The sequence below is a fragment of the Chamaea fasciata genome, unplaced genomic scaffold (genome assembly GCF_029207755.1).
Source record: "Chamaea fasciata isolate MVZ Bird 193981 ecotype frontalis unplaced genomic scaffold, bChaFas1.0.hap1 SCAF_13, whole genome shotgun sequence".
NCBI lineage: Eukaryota > Metazoa > Chordata > Aves > Passeriformes > Sylviidae > Chamaea > Chamaea fasciata.
Window position 1 is genome coordinate 3,451,980 of NW_027094098.1, and position 25,188 is coordinate 3,477,167.

A 25,188-nucleotide genomic window follows, 5' to 3' on the forward strand; every position below is an offset into this window, starting at 1 on the left:
GATTAAATGTTGGAAAGATTTTTTTCTCCCTCTGTGTTCCAGGCTCAGGGTGGAAGTGGCAACTTCAGCTGGTCCTCTTCTAACCAGGCAGTGGCCACAGTGACAGTGAAAGGAGTGATGAGCACTGGGAGCGATGCTGGGGTCAGCATTATTCAGGCGTTTGACTCTCGGAATCCGCTGCATTATGGAGAAATGAGGGTAAGAAAGTTATTTTTCACTGATTGTTCTTGAATATGGCTTCTGGAAACAGCAAAGGAGCAGAGAATGCCACAGGCATTCCCCTTCCGCTTCCTGCCCTGTGGCAGGTTAATGATTCGTTTTAGTTTGTGCTTTAGGGAATCCAATGCTCTCCAGTCCATTCACTTTACTCCCATTTTTGCCCCTTCCTGGTTTCCTTGGCGATTCTTTTTCCTTGTTGGAAGTTTTCAGTGCAAGAAGGAAATGGTAATTGACTTCTGGCCATCTAAGCAGACAAGCTAAACTAAAAAATCTTGCTGCAGGGTGATAGGTGGGTGTTCTCCCTTGATATCAAAGGGTGGCAGTTGTTATCAGGGTGTGCAAGGAAATTTCTGACTGATGAAGTAACTGAAGTGAGCACAGTACTGCAAACTGACTCCAGACACCTAAGCTGGCCAAGAAAAAAAAATATTTTAGGAAAATTAGGAGAAAATGGCAATGAAAAACATAGCTCCCAAGAGGGATTTAGTGGTGCCTCTGCAGACCATCCCCTGTTCTTAGGTCAGGGTGGTCAGTGTATGGTGTGGAATGAGGAGAATGCAGGAACAGTACATCTGGTGGCCCCAAAGGGAGGGGTGTGACACGAAATAAAATCTGTTCAGAATTTAGCTTACACCCTCGCTCTGAAATAATTCTCTGAACAGCCCAGGATTGTGAAAGAAGCTGAAATTAAAATGAATGAAGGGGGTAGCAATCTTCTTCTGCTTTTTACCAGTGCAACAGTTACCAGCCAGAGACACAGGAATGAAGATTTTTTTTGGCTAAAACTTCTTATCCTCAAACATAAGTCAAAGCCTGAAGACACAAGGAAACCTTCTGTCCATGTGGGCTTTCAGAGCAGTGTATTGCACAATCTGAATAGGTTATTTTTGAATGCCTTTGTTCCTGTGTTAGGAGCTGCTTTCTTTGTGGAACAGCTCTTCAGAGTTCTGTTTACTGACCTCAGTGAACAAGTTTTTAGGAGTAGTAGTTTTAGGAGTAGTTAATCCACACAGATTACAGTTTAAACTCTCTACCATATGGTTTGGTATCCTGAAGCCGGTTGGAGAAGATCAAGCAGTTAAAGATATTGCAAATAAAAGCTTTGATCACAGTGATTGTTCTGAAGTCTGTGGTCAGTCTGAGGTGGGATCTTTAGTGGATGCTGTACCTCTCCCAGCTGGTGATGGTACCTCCTGGAATAGCACACAACTCAGGCCACACTTCCAAGTCTGTAAAGCAGAAGAGAGAATTACAGGAGCAGCAGTAAAAGGAGGGCTCCCCAAGCTGCTGTGGGCTTGTGCTGGTGTGGGAGCAGAGCCCTGGCACACAGCTGTCCTTGTTCCTTCCCTGGGGCAGGTGTACGTCAGCGAGCCCAGCGCCATGGAGTTCGCTCCCTGCCAGGTGGAGGCACACGTGGGGCAGGTGCTGGAGCTGCCCCTGAGAATCAGTGGCTGGAGCAGTGGGGATGGGGCTGAGCTGGTGCCCCTGAGCGACTGCTCACACCTGGAGCTCGCCCTGGAGCTGGAGAACGCCGCCGTGTTCAGCCCACTTGAAGGTGCTTTACCTCCCTCCCTGCTTTGGAAGTGAAATCGGTGACAGGTGTCATCAAGTCACTCCTCTCCCTTCAGTCACTGATTCGTGGCTCTGTACAGGTTCCCCACAGAAGTGCCAAACTTCAGAGGGGAGGGGGTCCAAGTAGTTTATTTTGAGGATATATTTGCTTTTTTATGCAGAATGGTTTGGGTTGGGGACACCTTAAATCCCTTCCAGTCCCACCCCCTGCTATGGCAGGGACACCTCCCACCGTCCCAGGCTGCTCCAAGCCCTGTCCAGCCTGGCCTGGGACACTGCCAGGGATCCAGGGGCAGCCACAGCTGCTCTGGGCACCCTGTGCCAGAGCTCTACCACCCTCCCAGCCAAGAATTCTTTCCCAGTATCCCATCTAAACCCTCCCTCTTTCAGTTTGAAGCCACCCCCCCTTGTCCTGTCCCTGCATGTCCTTGTTAAATGTTCACTCCATCTTTCTGGTAGGCTCCCTTCAAACAGCCATGCTGAATTTGATGAACATGCCTGGGCATTTCTTTCCAAATAAGCTCTTGTATATTTTCAATTTATCTGACAGGAAGACTAAAGCCAACTGCTGATTATTGCAGTGGAGTGAGAGTGAAGGCCGAATTTCAGGGGCACACCAGGCTGGTGGTTGTGTACACCCACGGGCACGTGCGGCTCAGCGCCAGCATCACCATCGCCGCCTACCTCCCACTGAGGGTGAGTCTGCTTCCCCTGCTCCTGGGGCAGTCCAGCCCTGAAACACCTTTCCGTGACAGGGAGCAGCTTATGTAAGGAAGAGGTTTGAAAAGCCGAGCTGGCTGGTTTATTTTCCACCACTGGCTGGTTCAGTGAAGAAAATCAGAACGAAGCTGAGTCCAGAGTCAAGAAATGGAAATACAGAAGAGGCATTGTTAGCTCACCTGCAGAGGCCTGGCACTGACTGCAAGCTGAAGTCTGAGCATTTGACCGTAGCCTTCCCCCAATATGGAGAAAATGTTGGTGCAAATCCTGTGAATGTGTGGTTATAATGATGTAATATGATGTTGTGAAACACAAACTGGAAATGGTTTTTGTGTACTAAAAGCCAGGTTAATTGCTGTGGTGGTGAACAGCACAGGCTGTCCCAAGGATGCACGTCAGTGCAGAATGTGTTAGAGAGGTTTGAAGTAAAACTTGTGTAGGAGAATAATTACATACACAGAACTGTTCTGGAGAGAGCACTGTCAAGTGAAAGTACAATCTGACATTTTTTAGTTCATTTAAAATACTTCTTTAAAAGTGTAGCAGAATACTATCTCTCTGTGCTCAGAAGAATATATTAAGGGTCTCCCTTTTGCTGTAATTCTTCAGGAGAGAGATGTGATTAGAATGCAGCTAAAACTTGTCTTTGGATTCATGGCTTCCTTTGAATCTAATCCAGCTGGACAGAATCCTTGTGGATTTTGATTCAGCTCTGGTTTTCACTAAGTGTGCTGACAAACCACTGCATGGGAGAAATCACAGCCTTATCCAAGTAACCAATACAGCTGTTCCATTCTAAAGGAAGTTTATTTTGCAGAGCACAACCAAGCTGTGTAAATAGATGATTAATTTTTAATGAGTTAATTATTGATTACAGGCTATCGATCCACCATCTGTCGCTTTAGTGACTTTGGGTTCCTCTAAGGATATGTTGTTTGAGGGAGGACCGAGGCCATGGGTCCAAGAACCTTCCAAGTTCTTCAGGAACGTGGCTGCTGAGGATGCAGAAAGCATTGCCCTGTCTTTACCTGAAGCTCCCACACCTCGAAACAACCACCAGCACTGGGTCAGGGTGCTGTGCAGGAGCCTGGGAGAGCAGGTGAGTGCCAGAAGGGCTCCGTGTTCCCTCCATCAGGCACTGAGAACTGGCTCCAGACAGATTGATGGTGCCATATATGCCTGTTACGTAGCAAGATGTTTTTATAATGAGCCAGTAAGGAACTTGGGTAAGTACATTGTTTATGCATCGTGGTGCAGGTTTTAGAGGGAGCATTTCACAACATTATGTTAAAAAGCTTTTTATGGTGGGTTTATTGCAGTATAAACCCAAGTCGTGGGGGCCTTATGTTGTGGGATGCATTGAACATCCTGATGAGTGCAGGTTGAGTTTGCATGAACAGGATCGGAGCAGAAGGTTACTGAGCAGGCTGACTCGTGTGTCTGACCTGCTCTTCTTAACTGTGTTACCTTCCAGTGTAATTCTATTTATTCTAACAAATGGCAGCCACAGGAATTGACTGCTCTGCTCTCTGTGCAGCCCTGGTGAGCATGGCTGTGCTCATTCTCCACCTGGTTTTGTTCTCTCCAACATACAGAAGAGATTTCTCCTGCTTTATTCACCCTCCCCAGCCCATGGAGCTTTTAGCTTTGATATGTTTTCCTCCTGCAATTCTGCAGGGCCTAAGCATTTTGGTTGGGCTGCCAAGTTCCACTGATTTCCTCAGTGGACACTTTGCAAAGTGGAGCTGTTTCTGTGATTGCAGATTCAAAAGGAACAGGCCTTGGTGTTGATGTGCAGGTCTGTGCAAGGCTGACTGTCCCCAGCACATCACACTTGCGTGGCTCTGCCCAGCGCCAGTGCATGAGGGGATGAGGCAGGTGACCAGAGCTGCCTCAGCCTTCTCTGGCCTTATATCCACTTCATTTTGCTGAAGGCTAAAAAAGGAATGTAAAATAAAAGATGAGATGTTTTTAAACACACTGAAGTGACTGTAAATGTTGCCTTTGGGCTGTTCTATTCTCACTCTGCAAGAACACCTGCTGTTTCCTTGTTCAGTTACAAGAGATTTGTTGTTTGAATCCACTTTGGTAGTAACGAACATGAACACCTAGGAAGGCTTCCCAGGAACACTAGTTTCATAATGATAAAGAACTATTCTTGAAATATTCTCCCCCTTTTACATCTTCCTGTGTCTTAATAGTGTGCAAATCCTCAAGAACTGTATTTTTGCTTTTCATTCTGATATCACAGTGTAACTGAGACCTGTGGAAATAAAACATGCCTGAACTCAACTCTTTCCTCGTTTGCTGTTTTCAGGTTATTACCTTAACAGTTGGGAACAGCCCCACAGTCACCAACCCTTTCCCAGTGGTGGAGCCTGCTGTGGTGAAGTTTGTCTGTGCTGTCCCTTCCCGGCTGAATTTGATTCCTATTTATGGCAGCCCTCAGCTTGATCTCTCCTGCCCTTTGCTCCAGCAGAACAAGCAAGTGGTAAGCCTGGGAAGTGACAGGGGAAGAAGGTGTTCTTACAGCTGCAAAATCAGTGTGTGGAGCTCCATGTGTGAAATAAAGCTTCTGAGCTGCTGCAAGAGGAGCAGTAACTGGAGCTGTGGCCACACTGGTGCCCTTGGGAGCTCCTGCACAGAGCAGGCTTGGGGGAGTCCTGCAGTAAATGGACAGTGGATATGTGCAGATTATCAGACATAAAGAGCTTTGCTATTCTGCTTTGATTCCTAATGAGTATTGTCACTTGTTGGCTGCTGAGTAAACCATGTTTTGTCGTGTTAATGTTCCCAGGCAAATGTAAAAGTCATCCTTCTTCCCTAAAAATGCAGGTGATGAATCATTTTAAAGAGCTTCTATGTTATAACAAGAGGAGAAGGAGATTTTTGCGTATTATTAGCCACCTCAGAGCTCACCTGCTTTTCTGGCTCCATTATGTGTCAGTCTGCCTTGGTGCACTGCTGTTGCTAATGCACTTCACCAGAACAACACCAGAATTTTGAGCTTAAACAAACAGCAGTGTTTGTCATAATTTGTTTGAATTCTAAAAGCAGTTTCATTGAGCTGTGCTTCAATTTTGTTGTTGTTGATTTGGGGGTTTTTTTTGTTGTTTGTTTGTTTTAAGGTAATTCACTGGCTAAAAGAACCCCAAACCCCTGCTCCAGGAAAACCCCCGTAGAGTTCAGAGATGCACAGAATTCTCTGAGTTGGAAGGGACCCACAAGGATCATGGAGCCCAACTCTAAGTGGCCCAGACAGGGCTTGAACCCACCTGGTGTACCCATCACCATCCTCTGACCAGCTGAGATAATCTCAGGGCTCTTGGAGCACACTTTAATGCCTTGCACTGCTGGCTCATTTTAATGAACCTTCCTTATGTATCGGCGTTGTAACAAACCTCATGGAACTCAGCATACATTTTCTTTAATGATTAAAATAATCCTCCTGTATCTGCTCAGTTCAAAATATTCCTTCTTTTCCAGGTCCCTGTGTCCAATTACCACAATCCAATACTGGAATTGGCTGCCTATGACCAGCAAGGCAGGAAATTTGACAACTTCAGCTCTCTCAGTGTTGTGTGGGAATCCACAAATCAGACCATGGCTCGTATTGAGCCCGAGCTGCCCATGGAGCTGACTCTGAAGGAAGAGGGCACTGGTCAGAAGAAAATGAATGGTATGAGTGGGTGGAAATGAGCGTTTCATTGTTTGAAGGTCAGGATTAAATCTCTCTGGTAATGAGCTTGATTAAACAAATTACTGTAATCTGCAGTCATACTTCATCTTAACATCAATGTGCATTTTTTTAATGTGTGCTGTTAAAGAGAGGAGAAAAAAGGAACCAAGTCCGATGTCTAGAACCTGTCTTGAGAGGGACAGTTCTTGTCTGGTGATGTACGCTAGAGGAACTAAGTGTATTTTTCATCTCTGTTGCATTCTAGGCTTACAGACTGTGGTAGTTGACCGTGAGTTTGGGACTGCTGCCATCTCTGCCACTGCCACTGGGTTCCAGCAGCCCCACCTGAGGGCAGCCAGAGCCCAGACACCGGTAACAGCACTTGGGGGGTTTGCATTCCCCTTATTTATTTCCCTGCATTTCCCTGTGGTTAATGCCCAGTGTTCTGGGATGGGTTTATTTCCTCCACGCACAAATGAGGCAGCTCCGTGGTGGAGTCAGGTTCATACAGCAGTGGTTTTATATTGCTTCATGGTTTTTCCTGCTCTCTTCTGCACTAGGTGCTGCTATCCATATCAAATCTATTCAAATCCTTGGGAGGTTTTTTAAAGAACTGGTTTTTTAAACCCGCATCTGGGCAAGGGCTTTACGGAGAAGTGTTTCTGTTGGTTTTTTAGTGAATCGGTGAATCTCTGCTGCGTGTCCTTCACTAAAGCAGCCATGTGCTTCGTGCAGCTGTCACTGGGGAAAGCAAATGGATTATTGCCCCTGCAAAGCTGGGTGGGAAAGTTCTGCACGAGCAAAGCAAAAGCTGACTGATTCCTCATATGGACCATATGTTAGTCTGGGCTCTGACTAATGCTCTCTTTTATTTTCCTGAGAGCCTCCTCTGTTGTACAGTGCCAGCCATAAGCCCAGGCTCTCATTTTAAAAGTCATTAGCCACTCCCTGAAATATTTAGTTTGTAGACACTCAACCTAGGGAAGAAAACCAGCAAAAGGTAGTAATGATGGACAGAGAGGACAGGTGTAAACAGATGGCAGTTCTCTGTTTTTGTCACTTTTTTAAATGAATATAAGGGCAGGTTTCAGCCTGCGGAATAACCTGGCACGTGCAATAACTGACTCTTAAAATATTCTGCTTCCTAACTGGAATTTCTGTTTAATCTTGTGAAGCAAGATTTAAGTGGGTTTGGACTATATGCAGTACCTTGAAAACAGACTTGAGGCAAAAAGTAAAATACGCAGTGAGAGGTTACAGGATTTAACTCAAAGCAGGTACCAGATGGGCAGCAGTAATGTGAAATACCCTGTGGGCCAGGTTCCTCCCAGCATGGCCCAGGTGTGGCATCTGCTTAGGAAATTCTTTGAGAGGTGATCTGTTTTGCCACTTGGCGCTTGACTTTTCAGAAAGTTTCCTGTTGGGAAGTGTGCTGTAGATGCATTTCCCCTGGAGAATTGACTACAAGTTAGTGAGAATTGCTGCAGAGACACAGTACTCTGCTGCAAAGCTACTTGAGATACTTGGTTGTGTTTCTTTTTTTTTTTTCTTCTCTTAAAAAAATTGAGTTGTAATTTGGACATTTGATGTTCTGCTTTGTTAGACCAATATTCAATATTCTTTCTTACTTTTAGAAATAATTAGAAAAGTGAATGCTCTAAACTTTTACTTGAATTCAGAGAACCCTGGAGTTCTCTTAAGTTCTCTTCTGTGTGTTTAAATTTGGGGGGACTATTTGGTAGCTGCAGATGCCAGTTCTGCTGCACTTGGTAGGCTCATGTGTTGGTTTTTTTTAAATGAGGTGACTTGGCTGCTTTTTTCAAATCCATCAGCGATGGGCTGCTCTATTGTGCTTTCAAACCTACCTATTCTCCTTTCTTGCAGCCAAAACCGCAAACAAAAATCTAGTAGATGGGATTGTTGTTCCATGTTTAAGTGGAACACCCTATTATGTCATTAGGGAAAGATGACATCCTTTCTATATCGAGGAAATAATTCTACTAATGAGGTGAAATGGGTACAGACCAGTGACTTCCTCTAGAAACCTTTCTCCTTTTCTGAGCTAATGTTGTTAGGAGAGAGTGATTAAACCTGCATCTGGCCCAGTGTTCACGTACTTACATTTAAGGAAGAGTTTCTCTTGGTGGCCTGCCAAGAAGACTCACGGAAAGATGAGTTAGAGGTAGAAAACTTTGTGTGGTTGCCTTATCATTCTGTATGAACTGAGGCTCAGAGTTCATACCCTGTCTGTGCTTGTCACACATCATTCACTGATCCTGCAGGGCCTTGTCCTCTGCCTTGGCCAGGGGTGCAGAGCAGACCTGCCCTGAGGATTGACTGAGCCATCTGCGTCTTGTGGGCGTCTCATACCCTCAGCCTGTGCTCTGAGCTTTGGTTAGCTGCTGTGAACATTCTCCCTGCACACACACGACCCTGCCAGTGTTCTGCCTCTTTGCTGTAACTGCACACATTGTTCCTTGCAGCATGAAGTTGTGCTCCCAGGGCCTGCCACCATTGAACTGATGCTCGTGGAAGATGTGAAAGTGAGCCCTACTGGGGCCTCCATCTACAACCACCCTGACGTCCAGGTGAGGAGTTGCTCTGCTCCTTTCCCACTGCAGGGAGGAAAACATCACACATTGCAGAAGATGTGTGAGGAGACAGCTTTACTAGAAGGATACAACCTTAATTCTGGATGCCTTTCTGGTTTTGCAGGCAGAATTTTTCATCCAACAAGGTTCTGGATATTTTTTCACTAATACCAGCGCGCCAAATATTGTAAGAGTGACACATGAGGAGACTCGAGGCATTGCTTTGGTGAGTGCAGTATTTTTGGTTTTGCACCTTTTTGGCAACCAGGTTATGGTTCTGCAGCTTGAGCACTCCTGAGCATCTTCTAGCAGGTGTAGATAGAGAGGCAGTAGCTGCTTTTGGATAGCAGTTGTGCTTCAGGCAGGGCATCTTTGCACTGGCACTTTTAGGTACGGGAAATTGTTTCATTACAGCTGTGATGCACTTGTGTTCTCTGTATAAGATAAAAGGCAGTTCCAAGTGCTTCACCCATTACAGCTTTGCAGTAAAGTGTTCCTGATTTCACACACACACACCAGGGAGAATAATGTGCCAGAATTCTTCAGAAGCTGCACATGAGATTAATTGGGGTATTTGCCATGGACCTGTACTTCTGAAAGCTTCAAATTCTTCTGTCCTATAGTGCTGATCCAGGGTATTTTTTAATCACAGTATTGCATCCTGATTTTGTGCATGAATATCTATTAGGGAGTTTATTCTGATCTTCATATGGAGTTTCTAATGCCCTTTTCCACTAGAAGATGCCACTAAAGTGCAGGTGTGCTTGACTTCATCAGGCCCAGGGTATGAAGAGCATTCTGCAGTGAACAACAATAAAACTGTGTGTTGTTTGCATTGCTGCTTTCATTAGGCAAGAACTGGAAACGAAACAAGTTGTTCTAAAGAGTGATTTTTATGAATTTATAATTTACAGATTTGTCTTTCAAGAAGTCATGCTGATAAAGTTGTGAAATAATGATAACTAAGGTGGAAATTAGAATATCAAAAGAATTTGTGAAACATTTTGATTGTCTCTACCTGTTGTAAGTGTGAGGTGGGAATACTTTTTCCAACTTGGCACAGAGATGAGAAAAAAGTAGAGGAGATGAGGATTTTTTTTGTACATAGTACATTGTTCAAACTCTTAATAGTTTTTTAGTCAGGTCTCCCTGATGGGTTTAACTGATGTACACGAGATAAGTTCAGTGCTCTCGTCAGGAATTCAGGAGTGGAGCAGTGACAGCAAGATAGGCTTTGTGAAGTGTAGGAAGAGATTTAACTGCCTGTCAGATTAAAGGGGAAAAAACTCCACTTTTAACATATTTTTTTAAAAATGCAACCCCCCACACAAATTTGGCAGGTTGGTTGGCCCTGTGTGCTGTGTTTGGGTTAAATCCCAGTCCCAGCCCTGGGTTTTTCCATGGAAGCAGCAGAATGGGCTGGGTAATCAGCAGGCTGTGTCAGGCTGCTGCCAGGGCAGGTACCAGTGCAGCCAGGTTGACAGAGGATGAGTTGGCAGTGAACTCTTCTGAGAAACTGAATTCAGGTTATCTGGAGCAGTGATTCCCAGACTTTTCAGTGGGGCTGCCAAGGAGAAATTCTCTCCCTCTGGTTTTGACACAGCATCTTCTCTGGGCCTGTGTGGGTAGTAGCAGGGGAGGAGTGAAGAGGGGTCACCAGTGAAATATCCCTGGATATTGAGAGCCACTAGACACCTGATGGGAGAGGAGAACAGCAGAGGTGGCTGAGACAGGAAGAGTTTTAAAAGTTGCAGTGGCCCTGTTTTCCCTTTCCCCTGTTTCCTTCCTCTGGTGTGCCAGCCCAGCTGAGCTCCATTCCAGCTCCATTCCAGCTCCCTCCCTGTGCCACATCCAGCCCCTGTATCAGCCATCCTCTCTGGGAACTGCCGCTGTTCTGGAAACTGACCTTTATTAAAACTTCACATCCCTTTCTATTCTGAGGCAGGAGTGTTGCCCTCAAAGAACAAAATGTCAGCTCTCCCCAGTGCTGTGCTGCTGACTCCCGTGGTGCTGCCGGGCAGTGCTGAGAGCTCACTGAACTCCTTTGCACTGGGGGGCCTGGCCGTGTCCCCTTGTTCAGAGCACAGAACAGGACACCCAGCTTCACTGCTGGCCCTGGCCAAGGGGAGGAGAACAGCTGGGATTGTCCTGAGCACAAGGTCAGGGAGCTGCAGAAGTGCAGAGCTGATGTGAGCAAGGTGTGGGTGCATGGCCTTGGGAGAGGGGACTTTGGGGTGGGTGCTGAGTTCTGAGGGCTTGTGTTTGTGACCGGAGGTCTCTTTCTTTGTTGTTTAATTCTCTTTATCCATTAAGGAGTGTAACATTCTCTTTCTCTAAAATTAATGGAATAATAGTTGTATTAAAGAAATACCTGATCTGTCGATTTTCCTCTTTCTTGCCAGGATCTACCGGCAGGTTTTGGCTGCTCAGATGAAAAGCAGTATCAGTAGAGTACAAATCTTACAGGAAGCAATACGAGTGCTCCATAGGCGTAATCTTTGTCCTCGATTTTTTTTTTTCTTTATCACTTTGGTTTTCACTCTGCTGAGAAAAGTTTTGTTGCTCTAAATTATTTGTGTGTTTTTTCTCCCAATGGCAGCAGAATAACAGGATGCCAGACTGTTCCAGATGAAGAGCTGTTAATTCACTTGGTGCCTGGGGGCCGTTTGCACTAGCTCAGTAGCATGATACTTTTTACATACATTTTACAGCTTGATTTTTATTTTGGTGGAAGAATTCTCTGTGTCTAAGCTTGGAGATTCCTGCATACAACTGCTTCTGCCCTGAAAGTGATTCAAATTTTATCCTGTGAACAGCAGACAAAAGAAGTGCTATAATGCAGTTTTCTTTTGGCATTGCAGGTGCAGCCTCTGCTCCCAGGATCAGTGACTGTAATGATTCATGACCTGTGTCTGGCTTTCGCTGCCCCAGCTGAAGCTGAAATTCATGTATCTGATATCCAGGAGCTGTATGTGCGAGTTGTTGACAAGGTCAGTGCCTCGGCAGCAGCGTGAGGGGCTGCTCCAGCCTGCTCTGACTCCCTGTGCTGGTCCTGAGCACACACGTCAGGCATGGACAAGATGCTACAACACAGACACAACTCCCTGCGTGTCTGTTTCTCCCTCCCAAATTTATTTCTTTAGGTTATAAGTGTCTCAGAGTATCAGGTATCTGTTCATATTCTGTGTGGCAGCAATCTCAACTTTCGCATTTACACAGCAATGTTAATCCATAATTTATATGGACATGTTCATTTACATTTCCTCCTGTTTAAAGTCCCTGTGAGCAATTCTTTTAGGAATAGGTTTTGCCCCAAGGTCATTTTCCATATGTCAGGTTTTAAAACCGAACAGGAAAAAAGTCCAGCTCATTCCACTTGCCAGCTTGGGTGCACCCCAAACAAAAGAAGTGTTGATACTTCTGGATGCTTTAATTATGCCCTTGCCAGCTGAAGGAGCAGGATTCATTCATTTCATCTGACACTAACTCTAGCTGGCAGGGATTAGTCTTTAAAATCAGTGCTAATCTAACCTTGGGGCTCTATCTCCACTACCCTACTACAAGTGTAATACAAAATAAAATGAAAATGTTTGTGCTAATAAATAAGAGTGCTTTGAATGCAGAACAACTTGGATGTGTCTGTTTCAGGTGGAGATTGGTAAAACAGTGAAGGCTTATGTCAGAGTTCTGGATGACTCAAAGAAACCTTTTCTGGCAAAATACTTCCCTGTCATGGATCTCAGTCTCAGGGCAGCATCTCAGCTTGTCTCACTTGTGTAAGTTAATGGATTTTTGAAATTAATCTGCTAATAAGAATTAGCAAAAAATGAATAAAGGTGTTAGGTTGGAGGCACGGTAATATACAATGGCTGAGATTTTATTTATTTTATTTTTGTGAAGTCTTAATTATCTGTTAAAAGGTAAAAAAAAACGTTATTTGTGAGGGAAGTTGCCTGAACTAACAGCTTGAATGTTGCTGGCTGATGAATGAGACTGCATTCCTCCAGGGTGATGTCTGATGAAGCTTTGTGCATCTTGGGAGCAGTGACTTGGCAAATAGTGTCAGGTGAAGAGTGCTGTGTGAAGGCACATCTGATGTTATCACGCTCATTGTGTCTGTCACTTGTTTCATTTTCATTTCAGGTATTTAATGTTACAGTAAAGCACAGGTTGCAAAGAGCCTTCATGTGTAAAAATGTGCTAATTCCCTTTAGTTTGCTTCAGCCATAGTCATGGCCTTGTGATCAAACTGCTGGGCACTAAATGAGTCCTTTGCTTTGGTATTTGTGGTTTACTCAGAGAAAGTCTGTCTCCTTGATGGATTTCTTTGCAGCCCCCTGAGGGAGGCTCTGGATGACCACACTGCAGCTTTCCTGGTGCGTGGGGTGACCGTTGGGCAGACGAGTCTGATGGCAACTGTGGCTGACAGAAGAGGACAGAGAATCAACTCTGCTCCACAGCAGATTGAGGTAAATAACTGCAGATAAGATATATGCATGAATAAAGTCTGTGCTACAATGGAACAGGAATATAGAAATTATGGTGACAGTACAGTAATCAATTTGCTAGAAAATTCACTCTGTCTGGAAGCTGACCTAATGCCAGTCAGATTTCAGTGGTGTTTAACTGCAGATAATGAGGTAAATTTCTGCATGCTCAATTTACTGTCATTAAGCAACTAAAGACTCAGTTTTACACTTGTACTGTCTTGGGGCATAATTCATTTGATTGCAGGATCCTGAACATAGGTATTCATATTTCTGTTTTTAGGTCTTCCCCCCATTTAGACTACTGCCAAGGAAAGTGACCCTAATTATTGGGGCCATGATTCAGGTGAGGCATCTTCTTAGTATTTTCTTTATTTTGTAATTTCTGCTGTAAAAAGAATATTCATAACTGAATTTTCAGCAGTAGATATTCAACTTGACATTTATCTGCATTCACAGTGAATAGACTGACAGCATTGTTGGGGAAGAACTTTGGGCAAGGGCCTAGACTTACAGGGCACAGGGAATGGCTTCAAACACGACACAGGGCAGGGCTGGATGGGATATTGGGCAGGAATTGTTCCCTGGGAGGGTGGGCAGACCCTGGCACAGGGTGCCCAGAGCAGCTGTGGCTGCCCCTGGATCCCTGGCAGTGCCCAAGGCCAGGCTGGACAGCGCTTGGAGCAGCCTGGGACAGTGGGAGCTGTCCCTGCCCATGGAACAAGATGAGCTTTGAGGTCCCTTCCAACCCAACCCATTGTGTGTTTCTGTGATGAATACTCCTCTGAACAAGAAGTCATTCCTGAGCCGGCTTCCTTTTTGCTCTCTTGCTGGGTCAAAGGATTTGTTCTTGCTTCAAAGGATTTGTACTTGCTTTTTGCAATGGAATGTCAGCTTTTCTGGTGTTAAATACCAGCACAGCATGAGTAAATCTGTCAGCTCCATGAAATCAGGCATAGTGGGCTTGTTGTACAAACTGAAGCACAGAGCAGAGCCCTACACCAGGGTGCTGAGGAGAAAGGGAGGTCAAGTTCTCTGAAACTTTCTGGAGTGGAGGTAGCATCAGCCTGTGACACTGTGTGAGGCACAGGGTCCATTCTGTGCTCAGCTCCTGCATTTCCCAGGCTGACATCCAGCAGGGACCAGTGTGCAGGGGGAATAATCCTGGAGCTGCCCTGGGAAGGTGCAGACAGCACTGGAGTCAGTGTGGTGCGGAGCAGGGAGGGTGTGCCCTGTAATGGTGACCAGAAGAACCACCTGAAGGGTTCATGAACTGTTCTGTGTGCTCTTCTGACAGATCACTGCTGAAGGAGGCCCCCAGCCTCTCTCCAACATTATTTTCTCCATCGACAACCATCACATTGCATCAGTGAACAGCTCTGGGCTGGTCAGAGGGGTGGCTATTGGCAGTGGGGTGGTGACAGGAGTGCTGCAGGCTGTTGATGCAGAAACGGAGAAGCTTGTGACAGTGTCCCAGGTAATGTTTATGGTGCTTTTGGGGGCTGGCAGAGGCTCTCTGACTCGTGGCTTTGGCTCTGAAAGGGGACACAGAGTCTTTCTGCATGAGCAGTGTTACCTCGTGCACTTCTCTGCTTTCCTGAAGGGGAAAACTCCGAGTTCTTTACTCCCTGGCCTGTGAACTTACACAGCTATTGGCACAGGTGGTACTTTGAACAGGTGGGTAAACCCTGCTGTGCCTTAAACCAGAGTCTCACAGGTAACCAGGGAGCCATTATGATCGCTCTGGTATCTTCAGCTTTGCTTAGTGCATCTGGAAAAGCCCATCTAAAGAAGCCTTTCCAGCACAGCAGAGGGCTGTCTGCATTCCCTCTTAGCTCAGGAGCATCCAGGAGGCAGCTGTTGCTCGAGAACCCCACGTTGTCTCCTAGGCTGCAGCAGTTGGTGTAGAGCACTGTCATCCCTTGTTGTGGTCTGAACACATCTGTGAGGTGCAAGCAGTGAATCCCTGATACTCCATCAGAATCTGTGTCCTTAGATTTTCCTGCAGCTGAGTGGGAGGGAGGTGGGCAGGCCTGCAAGGGAGCACAAGTCCCTGGGACCTGCATGAGACTCAGAGCAACAGAACTTGGGCAGGATCTTATGACTTCCTCCTTTGAGCTCAGGGCAGCACAGCTGCTGTGAACCACAAAGCTCTGCGGCTTGAAAGGTGTCAGCACAGCCCAAGAGGACACAAAGTCATTTAAAAAAAAAATAAAATATCAAGAAATCTCTGCTTTTTTAGTGCATGGGCAGCAGTCTGCCCTAATGGTGTGACAAGAGACAAAGTGAACTTGGAAGGTCAGTCTGCAGCCTGGTGAGGTCCAGGTCTGACCTTTCCTCCCCAGTATATAGCAGGAATAAAATTATCAGGAAAATTATCTGGATACATGAAGAGGAGATATCAGAGTTACACATCATCCTTTTATTCTCAGTGTCCCATTTCGTGCTCTACAATCCTCATTTCATTCTAACTCCTCTCTACGTCTTCCTTTACCTCCCAGGTTTCTTCGTCCCTCTTCTGCTGTTTTCCCCTGTGATCTTGTCCACTGCTGTCTCACACCTCTCAGCTCCATCATTCGTGTCATCAGTAATTTGGAGCAGATTTTGTTTTTTCAATTTAGGGGGCATTTCCAAATGCCTGTTAACCAAAGGTTAATCCTTTTTAGTTTTTTACAGCCCTGCTGAATTTGTCCATCTGTATTTTCTCTGACAAGCCATGCAAATCACGTGGCAACAGTGATTAGATAATGGTAAAATAGTGGGTTTAGAGCCTGAAAGTGATTTCAGGCCCTCTGGAACCAGAGCAGTGGTTTCTGTTGGACAAGTGCTTACAGTGTCCTCCCTCCCTCCCTGCCAGGACAAGGTGGAAGTTGAGGTGGTGCAGCTGACAGCTGTGAGGATTCGGGCACCCATTACACGAATGAAAGTTGGTACTCAGGTGAGTTGTTTGGGATTGGCTTCTGTCACCTTCGCCTTTTGGAACTGCTGGTTGTGCCCATTCCTGTCACATCATCTGGTGACAGCACTGCAGCTCTGGGAGGAACCATTTTCTTCAAAAGAGACCCCATCTCTTGATCAGTGAATTTGAAGCTTAATTCTCTTTGCTGTGGGCAGGTGTTTGGTTTGCATGCTGGCATCACCTAAGCTGGTTTCTCTCTCTCCAGATGCCAGTTCATGTCATGGGCATCACCAGCACTCAGACTCCTTTCTCCTTTGGCAATGCTGTGCCAGGGTTAACGTTCCACTGGTCTGTCACCAAGAGGGACACTCTGGATGTCAGGACAAGGCACAGTGAGGTAAAGAGTGTGTGTGTACTGCATGTGTGTGCAGCTTGGGAAAAAGAAACAGCCACATCAGGGCAGTGCAGGGAATATTGCTGCCTCCTCTGCCTCAAAATCTAGGATCAGCTGTCAGCACCAGCTGTGGTATTTCCTCTGTGCCAATGTCTGGGCTTTCCATGAGTCAAACTTTAATCCCTTTCTCCTGTCCAAGGCTGCTTTTCAGCTTCCCGCAAACTACAACTTTGCAGTGGATGTTCATGGCAGAGTAAAAGGAAGGACAGGCCTGAAGGTTGTAGTGAAGGTCCTTGATGCTGCAGCCAACCAGTTCTACAACATGGCAAGAGAACTGTCTAATGAAATCCAAATTCAGGTAGGATGATTTTATTCACATGTTTAAATATCTCCTTCAGAACTGGCTTGAAGTTTGTATTTGAAGTCAGGACTTTGAAGTGCAGGAGTAGCTCCAGCTTTTTGGTTTCTCTTTGAGCCCTTACTCTTGTTTGTATAAAGTTCCTCATTTGGGCTCATTCAGTTCATGGGGGCAGGAGGAGTCTGAGGTAACTCAGGTGAATATGGGCCTCCCAACACCTTTTCCCTTGAGAAATCTTCCATTCTCATGCTCCTTTCTAGTTTAGCCATAGCCCTGGAAATAAATGCTCTTCTGAATAACTTGTAGAAGATACTGGCTCTGCCATTCTCAAATATTCATGCTCAGTTGTCTTGTTTTACCTTATATATTATACGAGAGAAGAAAGAAAGTTATAGTTCTGTTTGGTTTTGTTTGCTTGTTTTGAAGATTAAATAAATAACCTAAATGACTGACTGCACACAACAGTAGACCAAAATGCCTCTTACTTTCCAGGTGTTTGAAGAACTTCGTCTTGTCTCTCCAGAGGCAGAAGCAGAGCAGATCTTAATGTCACCAAATTCCTTTATTAAACTTCGGACCAACAGGTCAGTGCTCAGTTTCCACACTGTGCCTTGTGTCACCCCTTTATCCAAACTGCAAGGCAGTTGTATTTAAAGGAGCTTTTTCAGTCCCTCAGGATCACTGTACATCCATTTAATACACAACTTATCTGCAGGTTCATGGTATCTTACCTGCTCCCTCGGGCTTTGTCAAATCTTGTGTTAGATTGTAGCTGGGAAATTCGTTCAATATTGGCAACTTTCTGATCCTTTTTTTGCAAGCTGCTGAGCCAGTTAAAGCAGTATCCTGCTGCCTGCTTCCTGTAGAGGTTTTGATGGGTGATTGAGACTTTGTGGAATATAATTCTGTGTGTTTCTCACGCGGAGGTTATGGCTGGGTTTTCAGATTAAAATGTCATTTCCAAACAAGAAATTATTTTTACATAATCTGTTTTCAAAGACTGACATTTTAGACTCATATCAGACTTGAAATACAGTTTTCCCAGCATAATAATGGGCAGACAGAGACAGTAGGACACACGCTGAGGGCAAAGCTTTAGAGTCATTTACATTTTAGGGGGAGGGAACCCTTGGTTTCAGAGACTTACAGAATGGTTTGTGTTGGAATAGACCCTAAACACGGTTTTACACATTTAATGGGTTCCCTGCTTCTTTTGTTTTTCTTCAGGGACCGAGTGGCCTCCCTGAGTTACCGTGTCCTGGATGGACCAGACAAAGTCCCTGTTGTGACAATTGATGAGAGAGGATTCGTTTTCTCTGGGTCTGTGATTGGATCATCAACCATTGAGGTGATTTCCCAAGAGCTGTTTGGCATCAACCAGACCATCATAGCTGCTGTTAAGGTACTGTCAGCTCTCTTCCTTTGCAGTTTCCTCAAGTACATCTTCGCTACTGCAACAGGGATTGTTGGCTGCACTTCTTGAACTCCACTTCTGAAACATGAGCAGTGTAGGAATTAATAGTTCTGAGCTTTGAACCTTGGGACGCCAGGGAGTGTATGCCCAGCATCTCTGTTAAAAAAATCCCAGAGCCAAGAACTTCCTGCACCTGGCAGCATGAGCCTTGAGATACCCACTGCTCCCCTTCCTCCTATCCCTTTTTACTGTCAGCACCTTTTTACCTCTGCCCCAGCCAAAGGAGAAGGATGTACAATTGTGTGCTTTAACTTATTTCTAGGTTTAACTCCTGTAGTCACTATGAAGGGGCTCGGTGGATTTTTAAAATTTGAACTGTGGTATTTCCCATGATGTGCTGCTCTGCCTGTAGGACAGGGTGTGGATCTGTCCTCCTGGGTGGAGAATGGAACAAGAAATGGGGGCCTGTCTTGGTTTGGGAGGACAGGTATCTGCTAGGTAAAAGCTGGAGGTTTTTTTGGAATGGAGAGTGTAAACTACTTCTTTTTTTTTCTAATTCTAAATTTACAATCAGAGGCTCTTAGGCAAAGATTTGGGAATAGGAATAGCAGTTTTTTACTAGTATGTATTACAAAGCAAACAAAAAAAAACAGCGAACAACTACAGCATTAATAACAAAGGAAAAGAGTATTAAGAACTTTGAGGGGTTTGTTTTACAAAACCCAGGGCAGTTTGGTTTTGGTGCTTTTGCAGAATCTTCAGAGCACTAAGCTGAAACAGTGGAAAGTCTTGGGCTGGTAGCTGGGATGGCAGGGTGTCCCGGCAGCGCGGGGGGTGCAGGGTCACCCTGCAGCAAGAGGAGCAGCACCGAAGAAGCCAAAGGCGAGGCAGGGCCAGCCCAGCTCCTGCGGGTGGCAGAGAAAACTCAGGATTCAGGCTGAACCGGTGACAGTAGATTTCCCAGGACTGGATCCCTTTGGCCAGAGTGAAACTTTTTTAGCCAGCAACAGCCCAGCTGTTCTCTTTTCCCGAATGCAGAAAAAAGAACAGCCCGCAGCTGCCTCAAGCTCTGTCTTTTACCTGCGTTATTTTCTTTTTCAAACTTTGTTTACTTCTTTGTTTTGGTTAAGTATTTTCAAGTATCTAACACTTGGTCTCCTTGGTAACTTATGGGGAAGAAATTCTTCAGAGAAAGAAGGAACAAACCTAACCCTCAACAGGGCCCAGTGTCACTGAAGCCACCCCTGCTGCCAGGTGGTGGCAGTGAATTCTCCAACTCTGTTCCACGTGACCTTGTTTTTATCCCTTTGGCAAAGGAAAGACATCTGATGCCTTTGGGGGTGGCACAAACGCCTTTTAGTCAGCACCCAGTGGGACTGAAGTCACATCGCCTGTGTGAGGTTGTCCTGTGCTCAGGATATGGCAGGATGGTGATACAGAGCTCTCTGTGATAGGACCCATCTCAGTTCAGCACCTCGTACGGCTCATTTGTTTGCCTGTACTTACTACAACTGTGGTGCCTTTATGGAAGTGATATTTTTAACCCCAGAGGTAACACAGTTCATTTTAGGGCTGAAGAGCTGAGAGAGCTTGAGAGGTTTTGCCAGAGGTCACGTCAGAAAACCTGGGACAGAACTGGAATCTATTGTGTCATTCTCAGGCAAAGCTCTCTCCTTCACTCTGTCCTTCTTCCAGAAGGTTTTTGTGTTGTCTGTTTATAAGTGTACACAATTAAGAACCAAACTGCTGCAGCAGCATCACTTAACACTTAGACCTTGAACTTGGCTCAAAGAAGGACTCTTACATAAGCCAGGAAGGGTGGGGGAAGAAGGAGTGACAGTGATCTTAGCGTGGGACCGAGCTCAGCACTTGCCTGGGCCTGCTGCACTCAGTATTTTACTTTATTTCTTCTTGAATTAAAAAAACCCCATACTTTAAAACCTGAGATGCTTTAACAGTAAAAGACTGTTTTCATCAATATTAAATTTAGCAGCTGTCTCTTGTGGGACAGTTGCTGAGATTTTAAAGTAAAGCAAGCTTGATAATCTGTCAGGGAAATGGGGCTTTTGTTGGCTTGAAACCACAGCTTGTTGGGCAGAGATCTGTATGCACGGAGATTTGAACTGATGAAACCAGCCTGTGGAGCAGGCAGTGGGATATACTGATACTATAGCCACTATTTTTTCTTTTTTTTGGATTCACCAAAGATGTATTTTGCTTGAGGCCAAATTTGTCCTTTCCTTTTTAAGTTCTGACATGTACATTTTCAGTTTGCAGAGTTTTACGTTTTAGCTGAGCCTCTTAGGTCAGGAAAATAAAGAGATTTTTCTACCAGATGAGCTTGAGGCTTTCTTTTAAAATAGTTTTCTCAATATATTAGAGGGCTTTTTCTTCCTCTGTCCATCCATTATTTATTTTCCAACAGCTGTAACAAAAAGAGCAGATACAGTTATTTTTGTTAGGTAATTTTGCTTGTAAGTTAATCAAGAATAGTAATATGCTATTTAAAAGCCAAAAGAATAGGTTGTCAGGTCTTTGTCTTCAGAAAACCTTTCTTCGCTGGAGTGTTACTGCAGAAATGTGGGGGTGTGCACATATGGTTAATATAGAGGAGCAGACTCTCCTAAGGAGTTTGGAGCCGTTCCCAACTTCTGTCTTGGCTGAGGAGAGGCACTGAGGGAACAAAGCTCAGGCTGCTGACCCCTCCGGGTTTGTCAGCTGCCAGCTCTGCCTGGAACACCTTGGCTTTCTCACCCGGTGCAGGGGAGCTGGGCAGCAGTGACCACTCCATCCCCAAACTCACGCGTTCATTGGGAGTTACTCTTCTAATAGCTGGGCAATGAATTGCACCTTTTATTTCAGGAATTATTAGGAGAGAGATCTAGGGGCCACTTGTCTCTTGCATATCCAGGGAGTCATAACAGTTTGAAGTGATAGTAATGTGTTCTCTGAAGTCTGTGTGTGATGTATGTTTCTACATGATGACTGCATGTTTCAGATCCCAGTGGTACTAAAAATAAAGGGCTGAGAAATATCAGCTGGGAGGGTTGAAAGCAGGCAGAGCCAGGCTTTTCTCAGCCCTGACAGAGCAAGGGGGGGCACACAGGAACACAGGACAGCACTTTTTGCTGTTGAACAGATTGCAGGCGGCTGTGGAGTCTCCATCTGAGGAGATGCCCCAGAGCTGCCTGCACATGGTCCTGGCCAGCTGGCCCTGGGTACCCCAGCTTGGTGGGGGGCTGGACTAGACAGTGTCAGAGGCCCCCTCCGACCTGGGAAAAGGAGATACTGATAATAACAGCTTCACGTGTTAGTCCTGGCATATGGCTAATTGCAAATGGCTCATAAAGGCAGCTCTGCATATTTACATAAGAACTCTTTTAGATTATTTTTATAGGGGCATCATAAAAAGCAATTTAACTTTCCTTCACTGCTGATGTTTTTCCAGGTCTGCCCTATCTCCTACCTCAGGATCTCCATGTGGCCTGTTCTGCTCACCCAGAACAAAGGGGCTCTGCCCCTGGGTGTGGCGCTGACGTTTACAGTCCATTTCCACGATAACTCTGGAGATACTTTGCATTCGAACAATGCTGTGCTCAACTTTGCCACCAACAGGTGGGTGTCTGATCACAGAGAGGCAAAAAAGGGCCAGACACACGTAGAGAACAAAGATTGTTCCAAAGATACCAAGTGCAGATACAGCTTGGGCTGGGATTAGCAAAGCAAAGGTTTTGTCTCTGTGGCCTTCAGAGGCAGTGGCAGGTAGAAGAGTTCCAGTTAGCAATCGATACTCCCCGGCCATGGAAAGCTGCCCAGGTAAGTGTGATCCCAGTGGGGCCTGCAGGAGCTGTGCTCTGCTCTGAGTGACTCTGAATCATCCCCCTGCACGCAGCAGCGGCCCAGAGAAACAACTGATCCATCAGCATCTGCCTCTCCCAGTGCTGTGTTCCACTGGCTCCCTGAGGGCTTATGTAAGGTGGGGAACATTCTGGATCAGGGGCTGCCTCCTCAGGTAGGCTTGTACAGCCTTCCCACAGCAGGGACAAGCCTCAAAAGGCCTTTTGGTCTCTACCTCACAGAATAGATGTTGTGAAGCAGCCTCCTGTGATCTTCAGTAAAATCCCAGTAATGCTGTCACGGAAACATGGCTTGTTTCCTGCAGAGCACCTTGCTGGATTTGGGTAAATACCAGAACTGGCAATCCAATGGCATTGTTATGTCTGGGAAGTTGCCTGTTGGTGTTCAAATTTCTTGGCTTCCTAACTCTCTTGAGGAAAGGGAAAAGAGGCAGATGATGTCATTCTAAAGCTCTGCAATCTCACAATTAAGCAGTAGTCTTCATGGATAATTACGATCTCAGTGTTTCCTCAGCATACTGGTGAACTGAGAACTGCAATTTGCCTCGGTGGCACCTAAATGACTTTTATGATTCCCTTACTTTGCTGGACTTCATCCAATGACTGCTGCTGAAAATAAGCAGTCAGCCATCTGAAGAGCTGGATACCTCCCCTGTTTTAGAGATGATGACCTTAACCAAGCCTGCCTTCATGCAGCAGCCCTTCTGTTTGTGTGCAGAGACGACCTGGTGCAGATCGCCAAGGGAGCCACCAACAACACCTTTGTGGTCAGGACTGTGAACGTGGGGCTGACCCTGCTCAGGGTGTGGGATGCAGAGCACAGGGGCACTGCAGACTACATTCCACTGCCTGTCCAACATGCCATCTTCCCAGAGCTCCCAGACGTGGTGGTGGGGGATGTCCTGTGCCTGAGGACCTCGCTGACAGCCCAGGAAGGTGAGTGGCTAGGCAGCTATTCCATGGGACACCAGTGTGGCTCTGCCTCACTCTCAGCAAAACTAAATGCATGATTTATCATGTTTGTTCAGCATCAAATGTCACTGTTCTTGTTAATGATAAAAGCAGGTTTTAATAATAATTTGAATTGCACCGTGCAATATGTCTCTTGTATTGAATTCCTGAGCGTCACACTTCAGACATTTCTATCCCATTAGCTGGAAAGGATTCTTTCTGTGGAGCTCCTGCAGAGTCAGGGCTACCTTCACTCACTGTGTTTGTATTAATGGGCTCGTGTCAGAATAACTGCTGGGCAGTGGCACTGACAGACACCAGAGTGGTTCCTGAGCACTCTCTGACACCAGAGTGGTTCTGGGCACTGAGGGGTGTGTGCCCTGTGTCCTGCCTGGCAGTGACACTCACAGACCCCAGAGTGCCCAGGAAATGCTGCAGTTGGCAGCAGGATGTTGAGCAGTGCCCCTGTGGTGTTTTCCAGGCCTGCCAGGCATGTGGAGCACCTCCTCAAGTTCTCTACTTCTCGTGGACTCCAAGACTGGCGTGGCCCTGGCCAGGGACTCTGGGGTGGTCGCTGTCTACTATGAGATCCCTGGGGTACTGAAAACCTACAGAGAGGTGAGGCACTGTTCCCTTCCTGCTCACGCTGGTTTGTTTGAGCTGGGCCCTCATCAAACTGTATTCTATGGGATTTTTTTGTTGTTGTTACAAATATTCAGAAATGTTCTTTTAGAAAGGCACATGGTTGAGAAGTATTTGGTATGTGTCCAAAAACACCATGATTTTTTTAAACATCTGTGCTAAGGAGGAAAATGTAGCTTAACAATTTTCACCTCTGCTGTTCTTACAGTGTACATTTTGATTCCTTTGTTGGCTAAGGGTTTTTTTCCAGGTGCTAACCAATATTTGAGTATGGCTGCTGTTACCAATGAAGCTTCACTGCAGGATGAGATGGCAGCAAGAACTTGCTCCAGTGTTGTGCCATGCATCACTGATCAGAACTACTCCATTAAATTATTTTGTTTATCTGCAATGCAATCGTACTGTTGACACAATTCACTGCATCAGCCAACATAAGCACTAGACATTCTTTTTAAATTAAATTTAGACTTAGAGCTTTATGCATATTAACTTCTGGGGGTTGGGTAGGAAGACAAAATGTTTTTGCTAGCTTAAATTGCTTGGAAAGGCAGTTTCGAATACTGGAGAAATGTGGGATTTCAAAGAAAAACATCACCTCGTGGAGTCTTTCACAACCAATCCAGTCTGGTTTTGCCTTAATTTTTATTTGTTGAAACAGTTTTTGATAACAATGTGCTTCGTCTTTTTTTCAGATCTTGATTACTGCACCTCAGAGGACCACAGCAATGCATGTCAGTGACATGCACACAAGCTTGAAGGGAGTGGCAGCCTCAAAAGTCATAGTTTCAATTGGGGAAACAAACAAAAATTTGAAAGGTACGATTAACAAATATTTATGCTGATGGTTTATTGTGTGTTTATGGATCCATGATGCTTTGGTTTGTGTTACGGGGTTTTTGTTTGTTGTTTAAGGGTAACAAGATCCCCAGGAACCCCAAATGCCTTTCTGGAGTCCCAGGAGCTCCTGGAGCCATGGGACAGATTTGGGAAGATGTTCTGGGGCACTATTCATATTTCACAACGAATAAAATCAGTAGATTTCAATAGAAGTACCATTTTTGATCATATGAACAACAGTTAATGGGCAATCAGCTACTTGCTTCTGTGTTTAATTGCAGTTGCCTTCTTGGAGTTGTTACATTTTCTTACTTAGTTACCATCCTTAAATCTTTTACAGAGCTTATCACCAGTTACAATCGATATAAAGATTAAGCATCATATTGTGTCCTCTATTTAATGAGATGTATTTTGTGTGATTATAGATCTTTCTGGCTTCTAGATTAACAATTAGCACTTCTTCCAACTAGTATTTTATTTTGCCATATGTAAATTATTAGCCTACCAAAAAATCATCTTGCCAGATACTAAAATCTAACTCGAGGCTCGCAGGATCATATAAGTTATT

The 25,188-nt window shown here is 45.3% G+C and overlaps 1 protein-coding gene across 2 annotated transcripts in view; it reads left to right on the forward strand.

Annotated features, from left to right (window-relative positions):
- The window catches only part of NUP210 (nucleoporin 210), a 49,708-nt gene that overhangs the window by 18,542 nt on the left and 5,978 nt on the right, over window positions 1–25,188 (forward strand). For both annotated transcript variants that reach the window (XM_066195750.1, XM_066195751.1), the window contains 23 exons: window positions 43–198; window positions 1,576–1,774; window positions 2,342–2,487; window positions 3,389–3,610; window positions 4,829–5,002; window positions 5,998–6,190; window positions 6,456–6,562; window positions 8,674–8,778; window positions 8,906–9,007; window positions 11,643–11,771; window positions 12,430–12,557; window positions 13,115–13,250; window positions 13,552–13,614; window positions 14,566–14,745; window positions 16,126–16,206; window positions 16,433–16,564; window positions 16,761–16,919; window positions 17,412–17,503; window positions 18,147–18,321; window positions 21,782–21,948; window positions 22,909–23,126; window positions 23,623–23,759; window positions 24,476–24,599. In XM_066195750.1, the coding sequence (XP_066051847.1) occupies window positions 43–198; window positions 1,576–1,774; window positions 2,342–2,487; window positions 3,389–3,610; window positions 4,829–5,002; window positions 5,998–6,190; window positions 6,456–6,562; window positions 8,674–8,778; window positions 8,906–9,007; window positions 11,643–11,771; window positions 12,430–12,557; window positions 13,115–13,250; window positions 13,552–13,614; window positions 14,566–14,745; window positions 16,126–16,206; window positions 16,433–16,564; window positions 16,761–16,919; window positions 17,412–17,503; window positions 18,147–18,321; window positions 21,782–21,948; window positions 22,909–23,126; window positions 23,623–23,759; window positions 24,476–24,599 (3,325 nt within the window). The remainder of the gene's footprint in view (window positions 1–42; window positions 199–1,575; window positions 1,775–2,341; window positions 2,488–3,388; window positions 3,611–4,828; window positions 5,003–5,997; window positions 6,191–6,455; window positions 6,563–8,673; window positions 8,779–8,905; window positions 9,008–11,642; window positions 11,772–12,429; window positions 12,558–13,114; window positions 13,251–13,551; window positions 13,615–14,565; window positions 14,746–16,125; window positions 16,207–16,432; window positions 16,565–16,760; window positions 16,920–17,411; window positions 17,504–18,146; window positions 18,322–21,781; window positions 21,949–22,908; window positions 23,127–23,622; window positions 23,760–24,475; window positions 24,600–25,188) is intronic.